Source organism: Martes martes (genome assembly GCF_963455335.1).
Source record: "Martes martes genome assembly, chromosome: 1".
Lineage (NCBI taxonomy): Eukaryota > Metazoa > Chordata > Mammalia > Carnivora > Mustelidae > Martes > Martes martes.
The window spans coordinates 139,890,543-139,914,333 of NC_137888.1; the positions used below are offsets into that span (position 1 = coordinate 139,890,543).

General features: G+C 45.6%; 2 protein-coding genes across 3 annotated transcripts in view; one reads left to right on the forward strand and one right to left on the reverse strand.

Annotated features, from left to right (window-relative positions):
- Window positions 1–18,131, forward strand: part of RARB (retinoic acid receptor beta) — a 164,253-nt gene extending 146,122 nt beyond the window's left edge. Inside the window, exons 5-8 of the mRNA XM_080799359.1 lie at window positions 3,483–3,659; window positions 13,405–13,609; window positions 14,448–14,606; window positions 16,634–18,131. Coding sequence (XP_080655485.1) covers window positions 3,483–3,659; window positions 13,405–13,609; window positions 14,448–14,606; window positions 16,634–16,830 — 738 coding nt within the window. The 3' untranslated portion in view covers window positions 16,831–18,131. The remainder of the gene's footprint in view (window positions 1–3,482; window positions 3,660–13,404; window positions 13,610–14,447; window positions 14,607–16,633) is intronic.
- Window positions 18,132–18,178: 47 nt separating this feature from the next.
- TOP2B (DNA topoisomerase II beta) overlaps window positions 18,179–23,791 on the reverse strand; it is a gene marked incomplete at its 5' end in the record, with an annotated part of 59,505 nt that continues 53,892 nt past the window's right edge. For both annotated transcript variants that reach the window (XM_080797372.1, XM_080797371.1), the window contains 3 exons: window positions 18,179–18,671; window positions 19,445–19,539; window positions 21,490–21,612. In XM_080797372.1, the coding sequence (XP_080653498.1) occupies window positions 18,504–18,671; window positions 19,445–19,539; window positions 21,490–21,612 (386 nt within the window). In that variant the 3' untranslated portion in view covers window positions 18,179–18,503. The remainder of the gene's footprint in view (window positions 18,672–19,444; window positions 19,540–21,489; window positions 21,613–23,791) is intronic.

The window sequence follows — 23,791 nt, forward strand, 5'->3', positions numbered from 1 at the left end:
GACCAAAGACGTGAAGGAATGAGGGAGAGCATCGTGTGGATAGCTGGGGGAGTGGGAATCCAGGTGGACGGAATAGCCAGTGCAAAGACCCGGAGGCAGGTGCATGCCCACTTGTTCACGGATGGCGAGAGACCAGTGAAGCTGGGGCCAAGTGGGAAGACAGGGAGTCAGAGAGCAGGGGCCGGATCTGGGAGGGCCTCGCAGGCCAGTGGAAGGACTGTGGCCTTTGGTCTGAGATGAGAAATCATTGGCAATTTTGAGCAGTACAGTGATTTGCTCTGACTTTTGTCTTAAAGGGTTCCCTTTTATTCCTTTGATAAGAATAGACCATAAGGCAGTGGGAGTGGAATGAGGGAAAGCAGTGAGGAGGCTATTGCAGTAATCTAGGCAGGAGATGATGGTGGCTCAGACCAGGATGCTGGTGCTGGGGGTGGACCTCTTCTCTAACTCTTAATAGTTCTTTGGAGGAAGGATGTGACATTGTCAGGCCTAAACTCTCTCAGCTATACCTGTTCATCTGTCCGAATTCTTCCTGCTACAGGTGAGAGGAACCCAAACTCAAACGAACCTAGATTTTTTTTCCAAAAAGTCATGGTGTGGATCAGGCATGGTTGGATCCAGCATTTCCATATCTTCAGGATAGAACCACTCTTCCTCTTTCTTTCCCTCCCTCACCTCAGCTTTCCTCTGAGTTGGCTTCATTTTTAAGAAGGCCTTCTCCACCAAGTAGCCCCTGAAAACTCCTGGCAACCCACACTGACAGCCTTGTTCCCCAGTTGTTCCAGCCAAAGACTCGAGAGGTGAGCCTCATGGGTCTGCTGGCGGTTACCTGTTCTTTTCTCAACCAATCTCTGTGGCCAAGAGGAGGGCCTGTTGTGATTATGAAGACCAGAGCCAAGCACCCTCCTTGTGCTTAAGGGAGTTAGGCAGCTCTGCCCAAACCCCACGGGCTCAGAGGGAGGGAGGAGCCGTCCTCCAAACGACTCCAGAGGCAGGAGAGAAGGATGGCTCAATGGCAAGAATGCACGACAGTCATTCAACTGCTTTCGCACCAGAGATCCTGTTCTGGAGATCAGAGAAAGAGAAAAAGAATACAAAAACCCGCACAAAACCACTTGCCAAGGTATGTTGTAGTGTAGTCCTCACCGTAAGCTGAGACCTTCAGTAATTTCCGGCAAGTTCTTAGTGGTGTCCTATCTCCTGTGTATACTGAGCATCCTCCTTACTGATTAAATGGGGAAGGCTAGGTTGAGGCTGGTAATGGGCCGTGGAGTGGGGACCAGAATGGGGACTTTGCTGGCCGTGCTCCCTCTGCTCGGGAGGACAGAGGAGAAGATGGTTACTGCTGTTGTCTGAACCCTTTGGCTGTGCCGTGGGCAGGTAGGGGTGCTGAGGAAAGGGATCCAACGCTGAACACACCCCCAGAACACACCCGGCACCATTAGTACACCGGGAACCCATTTCCTCTCCCCTGCAGCCTTTAAGGGCACATGGCACATATCCCTCTTTACAAGTGGGAAGACTGAGGCACTGCTTATGGGAGGGCACACCTGTCAGCTGGGGATCAGGTAGACCTGGGACCCGCTTCAGGCCCCTCGATGACAAGTTAGCTCACCTCTCTGAGATGGCTTTTCTCCATCTTAGGTTGAAGCTAAGAATAGCTAACCCCTTCTTTGCTGGGTGAGGTCCAGAGCGGGGGCCTGGACAGGGTCATCCGTGGCAAGTCCCAGAGAGCAGCAGGTGCTCTCCCCGCCAGGCTGTCAGCTCGCCAGGGCTGGAAGCATGTGTGGTGTGCTCAGCTGTGATACCCCAGCTCCTGGCTGCATGCAGGTGGGGCAGGAGGCCTTCATGGAACAGAGGGAGGGAGGGGAGAGGCTGGCAAGTAAGTGAATGTAGGAGTATGCAAATGGATGGAGGGGTCCAGCCAGTAGAGGGCCGTAGTTGGACTGAAATCTGTTCCCCCGATTTATTCTGTGGCTCCCAGAAGCCAGGGGCTCCTGCAGGAACCTGGCCCTTGGGGTTGCTGCTGAGGGGTGGGAAGGCCAGGGCTCGCTGGAGGAGCAGCCGGGTTATCCCAGCAGCCACCCCTGGCTGGCAGCCCCCTCTGCAAGTCGCTTGTCATCACGCTGCACATGTCATGGGGCCGCCTGGCGCTGGGACCAGGGGCAACCAGGAAACACGCATGTGACCATCATAGGTCTGAGGTCACTAAGGGACACCGTACTCTGTTGCTGTCATTGTAACCTTTTGTTTTCATTCACACTGTCCCTGTCTCACCTTTTATCTTTATTATGAACGATTGTGAACTTATTGTGGAAGCAGAGAGGATAGAATAGTGACCACCGGGATCGCTCCCCAGCCGGCCTCGTTTCATCCTCCAGCCACCATCGACACTCTCCTCGTCATATAGTCTTTGGAAGTAAATTACGAACATGTTATTGGGCCTGTAAATATGTTGATGTTCTCAATGATGCGACCTTCTGCCAACACTGAAGACAGCAATGTTTCCATTACGGGAAATTCACATCTCAAGCACCGTAATATCTCACATTCCCACTTCTCTTGCGTGTGTCGTTCCTTTAGTTTATTTGAAACAGAATTCAGATAAGGTCTACACCTTGTAATTAAGTCTCCTATTTTTTTTTTTTTTTTTAGTCCCCTCCTGTGCCTCTGTCCCACTGATCTGCTCTCTCTTCCTGTAGTTTTGCTATTTTCAGAATGTCCTGTTCATGGAGTCCTTCTTTATGCAGGCTTTTGTGTCTGCCACCTTCCACTTGGTGTGATGCTTCTGAGGCTCCTCGGTGTTGTGGCCTGGGTCATGTTTTCTTTGCTGTTACCCTTGGCCAGCATTCTGTTGGGTGGGTGCCATGGATTTCTCCATTTACAGGTTAATAAGCATCTAGGTTGAGTCACTTTTAGTCTACAGGTCTCTCTTTCCAGTTCTTACAATGTGTTCGTTGAAGAGACCAATTTATTGGTGTGATGAAGGCTCTAGCATTCTGGATGGGGACGGTTGCATCCCCCGTGGTGTAACTTACCACGTTTCCATGTCTCCCAGATTTCCGTAGTTCGATCTAGAGGCCCACTCTTATCCTGCTTTGACTATTTCAAAGGTGGGGGTGTGTGATTCCATGACATGCCTCTTTTTAAGATTGTAGCAATCACTGATCATCAGTGCCTAGAGCCATTAATTCATCAAGGTTCTAAAATGGTGGCTCCTTATTCTGTCATTCCTTCATGTATTAGTTAGAATAATCACATAAAGAGAAACCCCCTTTATCTGCTACCCGACAACCCGGTGGTTCAGGGATATGATATGGAGCACCTTCAGAAGAATCCAAGCTAAACACCCAGCGACCCCAGCAAGAAGCTCCCTGGTCAAGACCGAAGTATTAGTGCATTCATAGAAAATGCGCCGAGTTCCTCATCTTCTGTCAAGCTTTCCAGAAACTCCCCCTTACAGTGTTTTCTCTCCCTCTTAGAATTCCAGTGCTGACCATCGAGTCCGACTGGACCTGGGCCTCTGGGACAAGTTCAGTGAACTGGCCACCAAGTGCATTATTAAGATTGTGGAGTTTGCTAAACGTCTTCCAGGCTTCACCGGCTTGACCATTGCAGACCAAATCACCCTGCTGAAGGCTGCCTGCCTGGACATTCTGGTATGTGCCCTTCTGAGCTCTTAGTCAGGGGTGGGGCGGGGGGAGTGGACCTCCAGAGGCTTCGGTCTTCCAGCCTCCTCCAGCCACTTTCATCATATACTGAGCCCATCCTCCCTGCCCGAATCTCCGTTCCGCTGCCGGAGGCTCAGGGATGCCCAGGACTTGGGCTGAACCTGGTCCCTTCTCGACCTGGTGTGGGAACCCCCACTGCGTGGCCTTGGAGCAGGACCCGGCCTGTCTCGGTCACAGCCTTGCTTGCTCCCCCGACAAACCCCTTCCGCGGGCCAGTCCTGTAGATCTTTGAAAGGCCATCAGGCTTCTCTGAGCTAAACCCACAGGAGTTGGCTCATGGTGCCCTGGTTCTGCCCTCTGATCTTATACCACCTCTGTCAGCGGCCTCTGGAAAATAATTTCCTTTCCTGGACTCAGTGTCCCTATCTGTGCAGAGAGAATGGATTTCTGGTGCCTCTCTCCCCTCTTCTGTTCTCACACTGGGGCTTCTAGGGGCCCTAGAGAGGGTAAGGACACTGTCACACCTTGTCCTCTGTGGGTCTACTGGCCAGATGCCTTCCCTCCCTCTCCCTGGTTGGGGCTTCAGGGATGGTGTGATTAATTCTGGCTGGGTTGGTTTCCATGATGGGGAGGCAGCTCCCATTAGAGGTGACAGGGATGTACGCTGCCTTGGGTTGGGGGCTGGTCTGTACTGATGGGCCTCTGGAGGAAGTCGGAGGGGAAGCTGGCCCCCCGGCAATGCATAAGAAAATAGAGAAAGTAAAATTAGCTTTTGCGGTGCTTTAAAAGCATAGATTTTTCTCTTTATTACATCTTTCATAGCTTTGGGTATAAACAGTTCTGCAAAGCAAATAGTTACTCACTGTAATTAAACACACAGTCCTGCTCAGGAGGAGAGAGGACCCCGTATGAGGCAGTTGTGCAGGGAGCTTGAATGTTTATGTGTCTTTCTGCTCACTGGTTGGATCTTAGGAGTGGTAATGGTTGCTCAGAAACCTACATGTGCCAGGGATCCTGAGAATATATATATGAATTTTATATATGTATATGTGTGTGTGTGTGTGTGTGTGTGTGTGTATGTGTGTGTGTATATATAAATATATATACACACACACATATATATATATATAAAAAATATATATTTTTTCATCTCATCAAATCAGAGGATCTGGGATGAACCCAGGGACATTTAGAAAAAAATGAAACCTCAAAGCAGCATTCACCTGTCACCTGCCCACACCCCATAGCATCTGCAAACCTCAGCTCACTTGAGCCTCCCACAGCTCAGTGAGTTGGCTGGGGGTTGGAGGTTCAGCCCATTTTACAGATGAGGAGCTAGAGACTGGGTGAGTCACCCAGGTCAGGTGAATGCTGGAACCAAACCCCAAGACCCACATATTTCTATCCCAAAAGCCATGAAAGGATTAGAGGCATAAACAGGGGATGGTGTTAGGTGGGCCCTGGGCATAGGACCAGCCAGGCCACCAGAGATTAATAGAGGCCCCCTGAGCAAATCCGTGACAATGGTTAATAATGGGCTACTGGGATAATTCACAGCAAAGCCTGTGCTTTCTTACCCTTTCCTCACGAGTGCTTCAAGTGTAGCACTCAGGTGAGTTTCACCTAAGCCTCCAGACTCCCCCAGGATATGAGTAGAGACTGGAGTTACCAGCACGTGGTGAGAGGTGGTCCAGAGTGGCTGAGGGGACCATGAGGTGGCACCAGCAGGTTGGGGTCTGCACCAGGCCACGTGGTGGAATTCTGACTCCCTGTATGACATGGCCACCCGGCAGGGCCTGGAGCCTTCCTGATGCTTGGGCTCTGACTTTGGTTCCTCGCTTGTATCTTAGTCCTCCTTTTGTCTGGCTGCCAAGTGGTGACCGTGTGGGGTTCCTTCAACTCCAGCCCTTTGGGAAAGGTGAAACGAGAAGGAGCCTTTGCGATCCTCCAAGGAAGCGTCTTGTTTTCTCAACACCCCATACTTTCATGGTCAGGGGTGCTTAGACCCCCCCTTTAAGTCCCCCCACAACCTCCAGCTGTCTTTCCACATCCCACGTTTACAGTGAAACCCAAGCACTCCTCTGGGTTGCCCATGGATCCAAGAAGCAGTGCTTGGCCTCTTGGTGGAACTGGGTAGAACAAGACCAATTTTTGTGACCTTGGTCGAGTTAGTTAACCTTTCCCTGTCTGAGTTTACCCATCTGTACAACAGGAATACAAATCAATAAGGCATTGACTAAAGTAATTCTTTAAGCAGGCTTAAATACAGTCATGGGTATAAGCATGAATGGGTAGTAGATAGTGGTGTTGGGATCAGGGACAAAGCTGTCATAAGCACATGGGGACAATTCTGGACCCTGAGACAGGAGTCAGAAAACTCTTTCAACCACTGTGTCCAGGCTTCATAGGACTGAGGGGCTGGGGCTGGGATGCAGTAGGCGCAAGAGGGAAAAACCCTACTCGGGAAAGGGCAGAGACGTCCAGTCTTATGAGATGAAGCAGAAGGAGTACTTATTTGGCCCCAGATAAGAGCTCATTTCCAAGAATTTGTAGCAAAGGCAATTAATCACAAGAGCCTGAAAAATGCACAGCTTCAAAGAGCATCTTTCGGATGAGAATATCTGCTGGCTGACCCATTTAGAAGAATCTTCTTATCGAAGCCAGTGATGTAGGGATAGAGCGAGACAGACACACTAGAAGGACAGACGGACAGACACAGGCTGAAGCTGCTGTCAGCCCCTAGAAGGGAAAGTTAGAGTTGTCCCAGGGGTCAGCAGCTCTGGCCTAGCACCATGCATTGTGTGTGGTCTGAGACAGGCCTTTGCTCCCGAGTGCGCCGTGCCTGCTGGGGCTGTCAAGAAGGGGAAAGCATGCCCCTTAGCCTGTGCTCTCTCCACGCCACCCTCCAGAAGGATTTCCGGTCCTGGCATCTGCCTGGGTGGGGACCCTTTGGTGTGGAGTCCACAGCCAGGCTTCCCTCAGAGCTAGGATTCATGATTTCCCACAGGGGTCACGTAGCCGCAAGGTCTCTCTTAATATGGGCCAAATCTTCGAGACCATTGTGCGTAGAAGTTTGCATTCCATCCCTCATCCCAGAGCTGTGGCACCCCAGGTTTGTGGTCAGGACAAGAAAGGGACCCCCGAAGAGTGGTCCCCTCACCTGTGCTCACGTTCTCCTTCTTGCTGACTCTCCTTTATCTTCCCTATCCTGTTTCTTCTCCTCTTGCCCCTCAGCTGCCTCTTCTGTGCAGGTAATTGAATCAAGTCTCTCTCAACTTAAAAATCATAAAAAACAACGCTTTGGTCTGTCTGACCTTCTGTTTGCTCTTCCCCGCTGACCTCCTTCCCTCTCTGCTCTCCCTTTTACAAATATTCACTGAGGACCCGCTGTGTGCCAGGCACTGTTCTAGGCTCTGATGACACAGCAGTAAACAAGACAGACAAAAATGCCTACCATAATGGAGCTGCCCTTCGACAGGGGATAGATGGAGAATAAGCAGATGAATAGGCAGGGTCTGACGGGCCACAAAGAAAAATAAGGGCAGGATCAAGTCCAGGAGCGTGACTGAGATGGACATGTGTTGTGTGTTTCACGAGGTTCTGTTGTGTGTTTAGAGAAGCAGGTGACCTTTGAAGAGACCCGAATGAAAAGACGAAAAGAGCTGGAACAGTAAAAGACAGTACTCAGGGAGGTGTACAAGGGAGAGTGACCTGAAGAGTGTAGTTCAAAGGCCCTTAGGCAGGGAGGCTCTGGCAGGCTGAGGAACAGTGAGGAGATGACTATTTGGGAATGAATGGATGAGCAAATGAATGAGAGATCAAAATTGGAATTCCAGAACATGGGCTGCCTTCAGAGTGTTGCATCTGGGCGGGTTCCAGCGTGAAGTAGCGTGAGGGCTTCCCTGAGGGTCCCTCGGGGCCTTCCTGGGTTCTCGCTGCCCCCGCTCCCCTGAGGAAACATTCCCACACCAGGGGCAGTGCACCTTGCTCTGGTGACGCAGAAGGGACTGCCCCGTGTGACTTCAGGACATGATTTGTGGCTCCTGGGGTTCTGGGGACCATGTGGCTCTGTAGCCGTGGAGGGCCGTTCCCACGTGAACCCATCCTCCCCCTTCCAGAGGCTCAGCAGAGACCAGACCCAGCCCAAAGAGGAGCCGGCTCTGCCTCGGAGCCCACAGCTTGAGCTGGGCTGCAGCATCGCCCTCAGCCAACGTGTGGGTGTGAGGAGGTCCCGTGTCTCTCTGAAACCCAGCCTTCTCACCCTTGGGAGAAGAGTGGTCGCCCTGGTTGTCACCGGAAGTCACTGTGAGGCAGTCAGTGTGGGGTGAGGGGGGCAGGCTCTGGAGCCAGACTCCCTGGGTTCAGATCCAGCTCTGCTGTGTGGAAGCTGTGTGAACTGGGGATCATCAGACTGGATCAGGATCTGCCCACAACTCTCCAGATACAGTGCATGGCCCGAGATGCATGAGCCATTTGAGCTTTGCTCCTTTGCCTAGGGACTCAGAAATCCCAAGTTGCCCCCCTCAGGGGGTTACAAGGTGGGAGAGATTTCCGATGAGGGAATCTGCTTCGTTAATAATTGAACAGCTGTTCATTAGCCACCTGCTGTGCAGGCTCCGCAGCCCAGATGCCCGAGACAGAGCAGCGAGCAGGACAGGTGAAGAGCAGGCCCGTCTTCTGGGCACGGCGGTGGTCAGCCAGCCCAGAGAGGGACGGCACACCAGGGAAAAAACAGCAGGCCAGGCCGGGGAGCCGGGGGACTGGGGGGTGGGGGCTGGAATACTACCCAGCGGTGAAAAAGAACCACCGCTTTACCTGCTCCCACGGGGAATCTCAGATGTGACTCGGAGTACATAAAGGCCGAACACGAGAGAGAATGTGCAGTGTGATTCCCTTTACCTCAAGTTCAAGGACAGGCAAAACTAGTCTGCAGGAATCAAGGTCAAAATAACGGTTATTTGGCGGGGGAAGGACATGCAGCGGGGGATGGATTGGATCTCGAGGGGCCACGGGAGCCCAGATGAGCTGGAACTCTTTGTGTCTCAATCTGGGTGGTGGTTCCACAGGCATGTACCTGGGGGGGATGCAGTCACCTGTACACTTGAGCCGCAAGCACAGCTCAAGGCCGGTACATTGGGCTCGTTATCCATTGCCATATATCAAGTTGCCATGAAACTTAGCAGTGTTAAGTGATGAGCATTACTATCTCCCAGGGCCCCGTGGGTTAGGAACTGACTGAGCTGGGTGCTTTTGGATCGGGTCACTCAGAAGCTTGCTGGCCAGACACTGGCAGGGGCTTCATCCTCCTAAGGCTTATCGGGACAGAAGGGCTGCTTCCGGGGCTTCCTAACAGGTTCCTGGCAAGCTAGTGCTGGTTGTTGGGAGGAGGGCCCAGTTTCTTGCCCCATGGACCTTTCCGTGATGTGTCAGCCAGGTTCCCCCAAAATGAGATGTAAGAGAGTTGAAAAGGAGGAGTCCACGGTGCCTCGCCTTCTATGACTTACTCTCCAGAGTCATACCCGTTGCTTCCCCTGGATTCTATGTGAGAATCGAGTCACCGGGTCCTGCCCACACTCAAGGGGAGAGGAATGAAGCTTGCTCCTTAAATAGAGTAGAAGCAAAGAATTTGTGGGCCTTTTTTAAAGCCACTGCACATGCTATACCTCAGTTTTAAAACAGTTTTATTTCCTATTTCAAACAAAATTGGGTGATAGGATAGAAAGTCATGGGTCTTAGGAAGCGTGTTCACTGTGCTTTCTGAGGACGTGACATTTGAACTGAGCTCTGAGTAGGAAGAATCCTGAAGATCAAGGGAAAAGCATCAAAGGCAGAGGGAACAGCAAATGCAGACGCTTTGCTGTGACATTGACTTGCTAGAGATTCAGAAAGACCTATACGGGCAGAAGTTAAGGAGCAAGGGGAAAGGAGCCATGATGGGATAGGTAGAGGCCATGGAGGAAGAAGTCTAAATGTCACAGATCTAGAACAGCTCGAAGCCCCTGGAGGGGTTTTAAGCAAGGGCGAGGTCCCCTCTGGTGGCGATTTTGAACAGCACGCTCTCTCTGGGCGAGCAGAAGCGGAGGCCAGAATCCCCAGAGGAGAGGTGAGGGTGGCTTGGATTAGAGTGGTCACAGGGACAAGGAGAGAAGGTAACAGGTCTCTCTCTCTGTGCCTGCGATCCCACATGCTCAGATCCTCCCGGGGGGGGCCCGAAGGCAGTGGAACAATACTTACCTGTCCTTGCTGAAGGCAGGAGGGCTGTGGGTTGTCCCTCCGAGGAGTGTCAGGATTGCTGATCGGCAGAGCCAGGTGCCATCCAGCAGGGCCCTCCTTGCGTGAGTCAGCCTCGCCTGCGCTATTTTTGCCCAACTCATGGGGCCCGCGTGCTCCCCTGTCCAGATGCAATACCCTGTTTCAAACAAAGGGCGTTTTAATACTGGTGAAGCACTTGGCAGTTGCCACTGGGGTTTGACTTGAACGAACTGAAACTCCTTGGTTCCTCTCCAGAGGCGGGCCTGGCCTCGTGGTTGAGGAGGAAGCCTGCTGCCCCCTGGGTCCAGCCTGGGCAGGGGGAGAGCACAGGCTTCCCTGGTAAAAGAAGACATTGACCGTTCTCTCATCTCAGGCCATGGGCCTTCCCCTCTGGACAGCCCGTTAATACTTGGTTTGGGTTTTGAACTTTCTAGGGAGAGAGGCCATAGAACATAGTTTAAATGCTTCATTAGAATCCAAACATTTTCCTGCTTTTGAGGAGGGGCACCCTTCAGACTAGAATCGTTCAAAAGAGACATTTGTGCGCTCCAGTGCAGACTTGGATTTCTAAGTGAGCCGTTGACAGCTTGCAAATGCCTAAATCTTGGTCTTCCGTTCCTTTCCAGCAAATCCTGGTTTCCTTCATTCTCGCAGGGACAGATCTAGTGCACTCACTTCTTGGCAGCCTGCTACAGCTGCAAAGACTTATTTAGTACCTATTTGATTCCAAACTGGAAATGTGTCTGGAGATTTTGAGCCCATAAATACTGAGCTTCTGACTCTGCCCATCACGTGACCTGTCCCTACGCAGGCATCTCTCCTCATGCTCCTCCAGGTGGTTTGAAGGTGCCCTGGGCTGGGGCTAGGAGTCCTGTTTATGTCCCAGCACCAGCATTTGGGTGATCTTGGGCTTTACTCCCGGGGCTTTCAGGGGAACTAAGGCTTATAAGCAGGGGCCTCTCGGTTCCTTTGCTGCTCTGACATCGGGAATGGACTTCATAACCCCTCAGCTACCAAGATGACGTGCAACCGGTCAGCCAGTTGGGGACCCAGAGGAAATGGGGGGACTGGCTCAGAGAGGTCCCTGGGCAAATACCTGAGAGGCAAAAACGGCCACCCATCCAGCGAAGAGGAATCTTTGTAACGTTTTAGCAACGACATGTTCGGTTGCTTTCCCATTCACTTGCCACTTGGTCACATAATAGGAATGTTAAGTTTGAGGATGTGTCCTGATTTAGATCATGCCCTCTCACCTGAAGTGAACTTTGCCCAGTTTTCCATTTCCAAGGCCGCGCGCTTCTGTGTACCAGGTAGGTCACCATGCATAACCGTCCAGGTTGTACACTGCACTAAGGCAGCGAGCCAAGGAGACAAATGAGGCTAATATCCAAATTAATGCTGGCTGGATGTCATTTCACCTTAGGCAGTGGGGGATGGAGAGTGGCAGGAAGAGGATGGAGGCTGCTGGGAGGCAGAGGTGAAGAGCACAGCATAGGGGAGCGCTTAAGTGCTAGGGACCGATCGCCTGAAGCAGATCATGCCATTTCGCAGTTATGTGACCTAGGACAAGCTATTTGCCTTTGTTTCCCTATCTGTAAAATGGGATGACCAAAGTTACGAGTTGATAGGAGAATTAGGTAATATGTTAAAACACTTAGCACAGTCCCCAGCATGTAGGCACTGATGAATAAAACATTAGCTCTCATATGTTAGAGGACGGAGTGCTCATCATTCCTCCTTCTCCTCTCAGGAGATATTCTTCTAACCAAGAAGACATTGGAGTCAGACTTTTTTTTTCCATCAGCAGATGTAGCAGATGTCCCATGGCCTCACTTTACAGGACATCTTTATGCTCTTGTCCAAGTCCACACTGTAGTCCAGCATGTAGGAGGAGGGCTGGCTCCTAGCCCCATGGGTTGGAGGTTTAGAGAACACTAGACCAAGGACCCAAGAACAGGCGACCTTTCCAGTGCGCCAGCCCTGCCCCCGGCTCATGTGGTTCCTTAGCCAGTCCTATAGGATGGTCTCGGGCAGGGGCAGTGTCTTTGCCCCGAACGCCCAGCAGGAAAAGATTTGACCTGGTTCTTGCAGTAGGAGTCCTAATGGGAATATGGAGAGTGGGAAGGGGGCTCTTCTACAGGGACTTCCCTTGTAGCTCGGAGTCTTGTGGCTTCGTCAGAGGGCCACCCCCTCCGTACAGGGCCCTGTCACGGGAAGATCGCGGACCCTCTGATCACATCTGTCCTCCTCTTTGTTGACACTGAGGTGACCACACCCAGTCATACAGAGCACAAGCATCTGGAAAAAACGGCGCTGTTAGCCTACCGGGTTATCCACTCCTGTCCAGACAGAATAAATTTCTCTGCTTCACACAGCTCTAAGGCTTTTTTAGAAGAAAAAGTCAAAGGTCGACACGTGGCCAGCAGAAAGGCCCCTCACGGTGATTGGTACAGAAATATGCTTCTAGGTGGATGAATGCTCTGCATCCATGGAGCTCCTTGCCGGCAGTGCGGGCTGAGAGGGCAGTGGGAACGCCAGCTGCAGAGACGATATAGCTACACGAGGGGGTTTTGGAGTTGGCCATGCTGAGTGAGGCCCAAAGGCCCACAGAGCCAAGCAGGCGACTTCCTGGTAGCGGGTGTGGCCAGGGTGACCAGCAGAGTTTTCTAACAGGGGCATGCCGGGTGGCACTGGGAGACTGGAGTCACAGCCCGGGCTTCTTACCTACAGAAATCCCAACCATATTTCTGGGCTTGGTAGAAATGCCTCCTCTTCTCTGTGAATCTGCCCTTGATCTCCTTCTGGCTACATCTGAGCTCTCCTCCTTGCAGTTCCACTCCTGCTCCTCATATCGGAGCTGGCTGGGAGCTGTGTGATCAGAGGCATTGTGGAAGAGGGGCCCAACCTGGGTTGGCATCAAACCCAGCCACATGGGAACTGTGTAACATGGGGCTTATGACTGAACCATGCTGAGCTTCGGTCCCTCATCTGTAAAATAGGAATAATATTCACTTGCTAAAGTGTTTGAAAGCTTGAACATAGGGCATGTTTAACACTTGACATATACTCAGTATTTCATAAATGGTAGATAGTGCCTTTTTTCTTTTCGTACACTGTAAGCTCTTAAGAAAAAAATCTTTTTATTCCCCAGCACCTGGCACAGTGCCTGGGACATAAGTAGGTACTCAGTAAATGTTTATTTGAGTCAAATGAATTACTTTTAGCACAAATATTTCTTAAAATTTCTTGTGTCCTGTTTATTATTCACTAAATAATGTTAGCCCATATTTTGGCTTCTATACTTTTTCAATGAAAGGGCTGCAGAAGACATTCCACATCCAGAAGGCGGGCAGTGTGCCTCACGTGATGTGAGAGCTCCTTGGAAATCTTCATCTTCCTTCCCAGCTAGACTGACGCCATAAGGACAGGCTGGCTTTGATGACCCATCGAATATGGTTTTTTTTTTTCTTCTTCCTTCCAGATTCTTAGAATTTGCACCAGGTATACCCCAGAACAAGACACCATGACATTTTCAGATGGCCTTACCCTAAATCGAACTCAGATGCACAATGCTGGATTTGGTCCTCTGACTGACCTTGTGTTCACCTTTGCCAACCAGCTCCTGCCTTTGGAAATGGATGACACAGAAACAGGCCTTCTCAGTGCCATCTGCTTAATCTGTGGAGGTACCAACTTCCTAGAGAACCCTGATGAGATTCCATGAAGAACAACTTGTAATTTACGGGAAATTCCTATCTCCATTTTGGAGTAATTTTGCATGGAGAAAGACACGTGAATAGATAGCCAGGCATGCATGCTAGGGGTTTGTTGCGTTTTTCCATATTGCAAATTAAATGAAGATATTTGGGATCCTTTTGCTCTGAAATACCAAAATGATATTTCTCCAATTGCTACTGGTTTTTTCCAAGGCAGGATCAGACTATTGTAAAATAAATTGCCTAAGAACATTTTAATGATAACGCAAGGGACTTCCTTGTGCCGTTTGTGAATGTAGTGGCTTGGACTACAAGTCACTGGGTTGTCTCGCTCCCCCACCCCACCCCTAACTCTTAAAGGACTGGCATAAAATATGGCTTTCTTCTTTGTACTGACCCCTACTGGCTCACAGGACGTTGACTCCTAAGTAGTTAAAAAGTAATGGCTTTAATTACGGGGCCTATTTACCTTGCTTTTAAAACCATCCAGCTGCTCAAGGTTTGGTTGAATTCAGTTCAGTAGTGACATCTCCTGGTCGCAAGAGGTAATTTTCTCCCTGGAACAAAGCTACCAGTAATGAAAATGTGCTTTTTAACAGCAAGAGGGACATTTTCAAGTATCACTGCTTAAAGCATTTGCACGAATCTTCAAACTGGTATGTGACTGAATCATCAGATTAATTAAGTCATAACGTACTAGGGCCAAGAAAACAAGAAAGGGAAACGGGCGGCAGCCCTCTCTCCTGGCAAGTGCGGAACTCTTTCTGTCCTGATACTAACTGTTTAAAACTTTCTTCCTGCTATCTAGACCGCCAGGACCTTGAGGAACCAACAAAAGTAGATAAGCTACAAGAACCACTGCTGGAAGCACTAAAAATTTATATCAGAAAGAGACGACCCAGTAAGCCTCACATGTTTCCAAAGATCTTAATGAAAATCACAGACCTCCGCAGCATCAGTGCTAAAGGTATGTCTTTATAGTCTCCATTGTATTCATGAAGTGGTTCTGACCTGTTTTTTTTTTAAACTTGATGTTTTCATTCAGGATGTTTGACAATAGCTGCTTTTCTGTTTTTGTTCTGGAATTTATTTATGATGGAAATCAAAAGGAATAGTATTCACCCTTAAAAACCTCTTACCTTACTCAATGATCTTAAGAGATTGAGTTTATAATTCAGGTGACTGGATAGAAAAATTCGTGTTTTGTTTTTTAAGATTTATTTATTAGAGAGTGGAGAGAGAGCAGGCGCGCAGGCAGAGGAAGGGGCTAAGGGAGAGGAAGAGAGAGAATGCCAAGCAGACTCCCTGCTGAGCATAGAGTCCTACAAGGGGCTAGATTCAAGGACCCTGAGATCACGACCTGAGCTGAAACTGAGTTGGACACTTAACCAGCCGAGCCACCCACATGCCCCTAGAAAAACTATTTTCAAGAGAATGTATTGACAGCCTTTTTAGTTTTCTAATTTAATGCATTTCATTCCTTCCCACACATGCTCTGGTTGCCATAAACTTGACTGCAGTTTTTCCTGACCATCCAAACTTCAGGAAAATGAGTAATACGTAGGGCAACTGTTACTAGTGAAGTTTCTCTCTCAAATCAATGTTGCCATCACTCTCTTGTGTATAGGCAGATTGACTTCTGCATGCTTCTCAGGAAAGGAATTCTTGCTTTCCTGAGAGGTATAAATATTTCTTGCTTAGTGATTTTCAGTTTGTGTGGCAACTTGAGCAATTAACAGAAGTGCCTAGAGCCAGAGGACAGTTGAGTGCTAGAGTGGAGTTTTCCTGTGCAGAGAGAAAACTCAGCAGCTATCCCCGGTACCAAGTGTGCTCTGTCCCTAAAGACTTGGCTGAGCCAAGAAACAAATGCTCTATTTCAGAAAGTGACTTAAAAACACGGTAAACTTGTTTGACAAGGAGTCTCAATTCCTGAGCTCCTCCTAAGAGGTTTTCTCAGTGAGCCATTCTGAGTTCAGCCCTAGCATGGGATTAAGACTATTTGCAAATAGCAGATACCAGTGCTTGGCCATTATAATTGTGAGTTCTTTGACTTTAAAATCAATGAGGCTGTTTAACTTAATACTGTCATTCTCTATATCTAGCTAGACCAGTGCTAATAGAATTTACTGTGATTATGGAAATATTGTATAATCTGCAATCTCCAATACAAGTAGCCACTAGCCACACGTGGCTCTCGAGCACTTAAAAAGTGGCTAATGCAATTGAGGCACTGTTTTTCCTAATTGTATTTATTTTAACGAATTTAAATTTAAAATGCCACATGTGGCTGGTGCCTACTGTGCTGGACAGTGCAGCGCTACATCAACTTGATAATCACACATTTATTACTTAAGTCACTTCATTCATGGGTAACTGGTATCCTTGACAACTGTCTTATTTTAAGATATGCTCTTTCTGGTCATTTATCAGGAGCTTCTCTTTGTAAGCTATGTTAAATAAATATATCCTGCTAACCTTTCCTGAAACTGATTCAGGCATGGAATCATCAAGTTTAAGCAAGTCGCCGCTTCTGCGTTGTTTTCCCAGAGATGAAGTAAAAAATATTTAAATGTCGTAAAATCAGGACTGCCTCTCCGAGGAGATCTGGCCAGGGTTCTCGTTCTTGCCGTGTCTGCTCAAACTGGCACGGTCTGACCCGGAAATGTGGTCTCAATATGTGCCACCAGTGTTTCCGTCAGTACATGAAGGATATAGGCTTCATTAAGTTGGATTAAGTGAACTTCCTTGAATGGGTCATCCAAGATACCTACTTAACTGCAGATATCCAAGATACCTACCTTAATGCCAACATATTGTACATAAAATAAAAATACTCAAATTATGAGGGCTTTAAAGGGAAAAAAAAACACAGGACAGCATCTGGGAGGCATTGGTAGCACAGTTTTCACCATTTCTAAAGTCGATGAAAGTTGATCTCAAGTTACTCAGCTTAACTCCCTATCTCTACCGGATTTTATTATTTCTCTTTAAAAGGTGCAGAACGTGTAATTACCTTGAAAATGGAAATTCCTGGATCAATGCCACCTCTCATTCAGGAAATGCTGGAGAATTCTGAAGGACATGAACCCTTGACCCCAAGTTCAAGTGGGAACCCAGTGGAGCACAGTCCCAGCACCTCACCCAGCTCAGTGGAAAACAGCGGTGTCAGTCAGTCACCACTGGTGCAATAAGACACTTTCCAGCTACTTCAAACATTCCCCAGTACCTTCAGTTCCAGGATTTAAAATGCAAGGAAAAAAAAAAACATTTTTACTGCTGCTTAGTTTTTGGACTGAAAATATATTAAAACTCAAGAAGGACCAAGAAGTTTTCATATGTATCAATATATACTCTTCACTGTCTAACTTACCTAGAAATACAAACTTTTTCAATTCTAAAAATCAGCCATTTCATGCAACCAGAAACTAGTTAAAAGCTTCTATTTTCCTCTTTGAACACTCAAGATTGCATGGCAAAGACCCAGTCAAAATGATTTACCCCGGTTAAGTTTCTGAAGACTTTGTACATACAGAAGTATGGCTCTGTTCTTTCTATACTGTATGTTTGGTGCTTTCCTATTGCCTTGCATACTCAGAATGACCAAGACACCAAGGTTGTGAAACAGACTACTGTACGTGTCCAGCTAAGAAAGGCTCAAAAAAATAACTGTCTTGCTTTCACAGAGCAATCAGGACATCAAGGTAAGGAAAGGGGACTGTTGTACAGTATGACAAGATAAAGCTAGAGATAATTCTAATTTAGTTAGTACGGAAGCTTGTCCTTGCTCTTTTTGATGCTCTCAAACTGCGTCTTCTATTTCATGTTGCCCAGTAAAAAGATACAAATTCACTGCACTAGCAGAAGAGAATTCTGTATCAGTGTAACTGCCAGTTCAGTTAATCAGATGTCATTTGTTCGATTGTTAATGTCACTTTAACAGTGGTTTATTACTTAATGACATAACTACACAATTTTTTTAAAAAAAGATACATTTTTACAGTAATGGTAGCCTCCAAGGCAGAAACACTTTTCAGTGTTAATAAGTTTTTGTTTACCTATTCACAAGCCATTAGGGAAATTTCATGGGATAATTAGCAGACTGGCCTACCACCCATACCATGTAACTCCAGTGTCCTTTCTGATGCATGCCTGCTACGGAGGGTTTTTTCTAGCCTCCTTGATGCCCAGAGGCTAATATGAACTCCCAAAGGCATGGACAGAGAATCTGCATCCTTTGACCTTGTTCAATCACTATGAAGCAGAGTGAAAGCTGTGGTAGAGTGGTTAACAGATACAAGTGTCAGCTTCTTAGTTCTCATTTAAGCACTAGTGGAATTTTTTTTTTTTGATATATTAGCAAGTCTTTGATGTACTTTCACTGGCTCTGTTTGTACATTGAGATTGTTTAACAATGCTTTCTATGTTCATATACTGTTTACCTTTTTCCATGGAGTCTCCTGGCAAAGAATAAAATATATTTATTTTAAAAGTGTATGGGAGCTTTTACTACACTTTCATCTTTAGTAAAGAAACAGAGTACACAGTTCCATTTTTAATGTTTAAATTTCATTTCAAAAAGCAGGTCTGTAGTCTGCAACCATGACAATTAAAATCTGTGCTAATGCACGGCAGTCTATAACAAGTCTACAAGCCAATCAGACAGTACATGACATTTCAATGAGTAAAAAAGAGCATAAAACTGTATGTGTAAGAACAAAATGTTAAAAGGCCTACCACAATAATAAAAAACCATCAATTACATCATCACATTAAAATAAGCCAGATGTACAAAAGTCTGAGACAGAAAAGACAAAAGGACAACACAATTTATCTGTTGAAAAATGTTTCTGTGCTCTTTGGGCACTTAATTAAACATTGCAAAATCAACATCTTCTTCTTCATCAGACTCTGCAAAATATTTTACTTCTTTCCTAGCCCTACCGGTCCGTGGCAGAGAAGGTGGTTCAGAAGTGAAGTCTGATGGGAAGATGTCCACATCTGAATCCTGATCAAAAGATGTTTTCTTCAGTTTCTAGACAGGTTTAAAAAAAAAAAAAAAGTGTTAAAATGAATTATTATTCTTACACTTCACTTACATTTGAGAAATATTGCAAATAATGAGGTTACTAAAATCAGAGTTGTAATGCTGACTGAAGTCTACAACCAGTTATCTAATCCTTTTTCCCCTTTATAAGTACCTATCAATTCATGAAAGGAAAACAAGACTTATGTGCAATACAGAGTACACCCTGTATAAAAATCAGGGAGGAGTCATCAAGATGGACAAGAAGCATGAACGATGACTATGTGGAAAAAGTTCAAGGTGGAGAGCAACGTAAAGCTAAAATCTCTATGTTTGTATTTTTAAGTTCTGAGAGGAAGAGAGAGAAAAGGGGGATATTTGAGGTTTTTCTTTTACCTTAAAAAGATTGAAAATTAGCCATAGTCAAATGAATTCAAGTTAAAAAAGAGAAAAATCAAACTAGGCCAAGTAAATCCTAGTTAAAAAGAAATTGCCTTTATTTGGACTGAAAAATAATATTTCAGACAGGCAGCATATAACTTCTACAGCTCACTGGATGAAACAGATTCTCAAGTAAGTAGGCTAATTTATGCCATACTTTTATCCAAGGAATAGTCCAGATTATATGGATTTTATACTTGGATAATTCTTTAACCATATACAAAGCCTACGTATCAGACAGGCTAGGTTTAAAGCTATTAAAAGACATTTATAGTAATAAGCCAACTAAGCCAGTTATAGATTATCATAAAACAATGCATTAAAAAGGTGCTCCTAATTACCTTGCTTGTTGTTTTGGATGTTTTCCTGCCAGGGTTATAATCACCTTCATTTTCAGAGCCAGATGCTTTCCTTTTCTTTGCCCCTCGGCCTTTACCTTAAAATAACATAAAGGGGTTTTTTTTTTCCTCCCAAGGTTAAGTGCAATATAAAAAATACATACCACAACATTACACTTCACTTCTTTGGCATGCCCCAATCAGTACTGCAATCCCATTAGCTAAATATAAATGAGGTAAACATGTTTTGGCAGCATCATCTCAGTTCTGGGATGATATGACTAAAGAATATTTTACAAATACATTTAAAACTAGTTGGAAGTCCTGGTGATAAATTTAAATGACCAAGCCCCTGATACACAAGAGAAAACACTGGCATTTTAAACATGTAGTCCTTGTGCCTGAAAAGAAAATGTCTTCAAAGAGTGCTTTTTAACTTGTGATTTAAAAATAAAAAAAAATTAGTTTCTAATTTGTCATAGGCTAGTACCTTTAAGCTTATAAACTGAATTACTAAAAAGTAATACATTAGTACAAATTTTATGTTTGAATGTGTACTCAAAATTTTACTTATCACACATTAGTAACAACCATTCTAAGATGCACAGTCTTAGAATTAAAACCCCCAGTATTAATCATGTAATAATTGGTCAACTCCATGTTCCTTCTCAGACTCCGAAGTACCACATGCAGCTTATTACTATTATTTATTTTTATTTATTTTTATTTTTTTGCCATCTACCTAACCTCTTATTCTCATTGGAAGAAGGGGGAAAGGTAACATGCACATGGTAACAAAATAGTCTCCACCCTACAATGATGCCAGATACCACTGAAAAAGAAAATGGAACTAAAGTGCAATTCTAAATTTTTTTTTAAAGATTTTTATTTAATTTGACAGACAGAGATCACAGGTAGGCAGAGAGGCAGGCAGAGAGAGAGGAAGGGAAGCAGGCTCGGGTGGCTGAGCAGAGAGCCCGATGTGGGACTCGATCTCAGGACCCTGGGATCATGACCCGAGCTGAAGGCAGAGGCTTTAACCCACTGAGCCACCCAGGTGCCCAGTGCAATTCTAAATTTTAAAAATTCCTTAAGAGCTATGACTAACCAGATTGTACTAGTAAAGACAGCCTAAACAATCTTGGGATATTTTATCAAATGAATCAATGAAATGGCACTTGTGACTCTGTCAAAGTTTCCAATCATGCATATCATACATAATGACCACCTCAATCACTGTTTCTTTTTTGCCCCTATTCTCCCTTCTTTCCATATAGGTCTGTATATCTCCTTATCCCAACCACCACTTTAATATCTGGTAATATCTGTCGGTTGGAGAGAAGGTTGAACAGCAACCCTTTAAAAAAAAAAAATTATGTCTTACACATATTTTAAAAAGCACCTCTGAAGACTTTCTAGATTCTGGAGAAAAAGAGGGGGTACCAGGGAAAACTGATGCTGGTGACCTTACAGGTCCCTGAGCATAGGAATTCCATTTCCTAGATGAGCAAAAAGCTCATCTCCAAGTCCTAGCTCTAATGAGAGTCACTCTCTAGTTGGTTGGGAGCCCTCATCTGACTTTAATGACACAGTCAGCCTGAGGTGGGGGTTCTTTGAACCATTTTTAGGTGTGCGAGTTGTTTACTTAACCTCTTTGAGTCTCAATTCCCTGATTATAAAATAAAGTACTAGACTTCCTCTGGACTTTAATTCAGCACTGATTCTTAGACACATTGCTTATTGAGGAGGAAAGCAATTTAAAACAAAATAGGGGGGTGCCTGAGTGGCTCAGTGGGTTAAAGCTTCTGCCTTTGGCTCAGGTCATGATCCCAGGGTCCTGGGATCAAGCCCCACATTGGGCTCTCTGCTCGGCAGGGAGCCTGCCTCCCCCTCTATCTGTGCCTGCCTCTCTGCCTACTTGTGATTTCTGTCTGTCAAATAAATAAATAAAATCTTAAAAAAAAAAAAAGGTACAAAGTCCCTCTAAATCCAATGAGTAGAAGAGACTCTTTTCCACATGGCATAAATCAGGGTAATGTAATCCTTACCTTTTAGGGGTGTAGTCTTCTTTGGAATGCCAAATTCTGAATCTGAATCAGAATTGATAGGTTCTACTTTCTTTTGTTTAGGGGCTCTCTTGGGCTTAGCAGTTGTATCTGAAGATGGTTTTCCTAGTAAGCAAATTTCCATTTCATAAATCAATGTAATATATTTACCAACAAACCACACTCAGTGAATCCTGTAACAATGGAATTTCTTACTGCTGATATGAAATTGAGTAGCCTTAAATAACAAAATGGTTTCTTTCACTTGGTGCCAGTATAAAGGCAAATAATTTCTCATAGATGACAAAATGTTTTATTTAATTATGATTAATCTGTCTTTTATTTCAAGTGAGATTATTTTAAGCAAAGGCCATTATAGTGAACCAAGCAGTAACTTTTTAAAAGCAGTAGTAAAAATATAGGATAGTCATGACAAAAAAGTAACATATTTGACATTAATTACAACTCAAGTATAATCACATTAAGTCCTAACTTCTAAAATGTTTTAGAGGAAAACACACACACACACATTTTTATAGGGCCCTCAAATACCATGAACAGAAGCTAATTCACTTCCACCCAAAAGCTGAAATCCAGACATGGCACTTTTATATGGAAAAAAAAATGAAGATTCCAGGTAAGTACACAATAAACCCATAGGCCTTTGTTTTTATGAATTTTGTTTTTAAAATAGACCTTTTTTTCAGATTTACAGTCTATGAGAAAACTGTGATAAACCAGGATTTACTTGTGCGATTAGTAAAACCTACTTTGGGGGAAGAAAAAAAGCATTACATTGACCAGACTTTTCTATTTAAAAACAAACAAACAAACAAACAGGCTAATTATATGGAAATGTATTCCCAGGCCCAATTTGAGATGCTAGGGTGAAGGCCCCTCATTTGAACGGCAAGTGGTAGTGGTAGCCACAGATTTTGTGGCTTCCCCCTAAGTTCTTATGGCTAAATGTACCATCAGAGCCACATGGCAGGCAGTTCCTAGCACGAGTATAAGCTTGATATAGCCATGTGTTCCAGAAACCACCTTTTTTCTTCATTAGAGTTTGCAGGCTTGCAGTGATAGGCAGCACTTAAAACTCTTCCACACAAATTCAAGTCAGATATCTGAGTACTATGAGCTTTTTGCTATAATCCACTGGAGCTACAGAATTTAACTTGTACAGTAATATGTGTAATTTGGAGTTAACATAGATGACCTCCCAGAGGGATGGGATGCATCCTCTCCTTGAAGTGGTATTTTGTGGGAACTGCAGTTTTAGAAGAAGCTAGAGGAAAACTGAGGGCTTCAACTATTTCACACAGGGATCATCCATGCAACTGATACAAGGCTAGTTCAACTACTGGTGAAATAAGCAAATAGGACAGATGGTGTATGCTAGCCTTTTAGTTAATACTCCTCTCTAACTCATTAGGTTAAAGAGAAGTAGAGGAGCTTAATGAAGGAAACAGGTTGATATGTTCAAAGAAGTAATACAGCTCCCAGGTTTTCAGGGTGGTTACAAAATGCTCACATGGAGACAATTAAAAAAAAAAAAAAAAAAAAAAGATGCATGGTGCCTGGGTGGCTCAGTGGGTTAAGCCTCTGCCTTTAGCTCAGGTCATGATCTCAGGGTCCTGGGATCGAGTCCCACGTCGGGCTCTCTGCTCCGCAGGGAGCCTGCTTCCTCCTCTCTCTCTCTCTCTGCCTGCCTCTCTGCCTACTTGTGATCTCTGTCAAATAAATAAATAAAATCTTAAAAAAAAAAAAATGCATGAAGGGAAACTAGGGCCTGTCTCAGTTTGAGTTCCCCAGAAGTAAAGCAAAGACTCAAGTACAAGTACTTATTTGGGAAGTGAAAAAAAAGTTAAAAAATGAGATGTGAAGACAGAAACCTGTCATCCCTCTGAGGGCTTATCTTTGAGCTTCTCCGTTACCATAAGCAATCCCTGAGTCACTGTAAAACACATATCCCAGAGTCAGCCTACCTGAGAGGCAAAAGCACTAATGCATGTGCAAACCAGCTTTTCTCAATCACTGGTAAAGGGTGGCTGGGGTGGGAAATATGAACATTCCAACATAGTAACAAAAAGTCCTAACGCAAAGAAATATGGACCCTGGTGTACTGAAGCGCTATGGGCAGAGTACCTGATGTGCTAGCCAGAGAAGCTCCTGTAGTTCATTAGTTAATTTCTTACCATGGTCCTAGTGCAATCAAAATTAAGTCGGGATTTTTGTTGTTGTTCTGATATATCTAATACATGTCTGTGTCTACAATGGTACTGTGTGTTTTACATTTGTAAGGTAC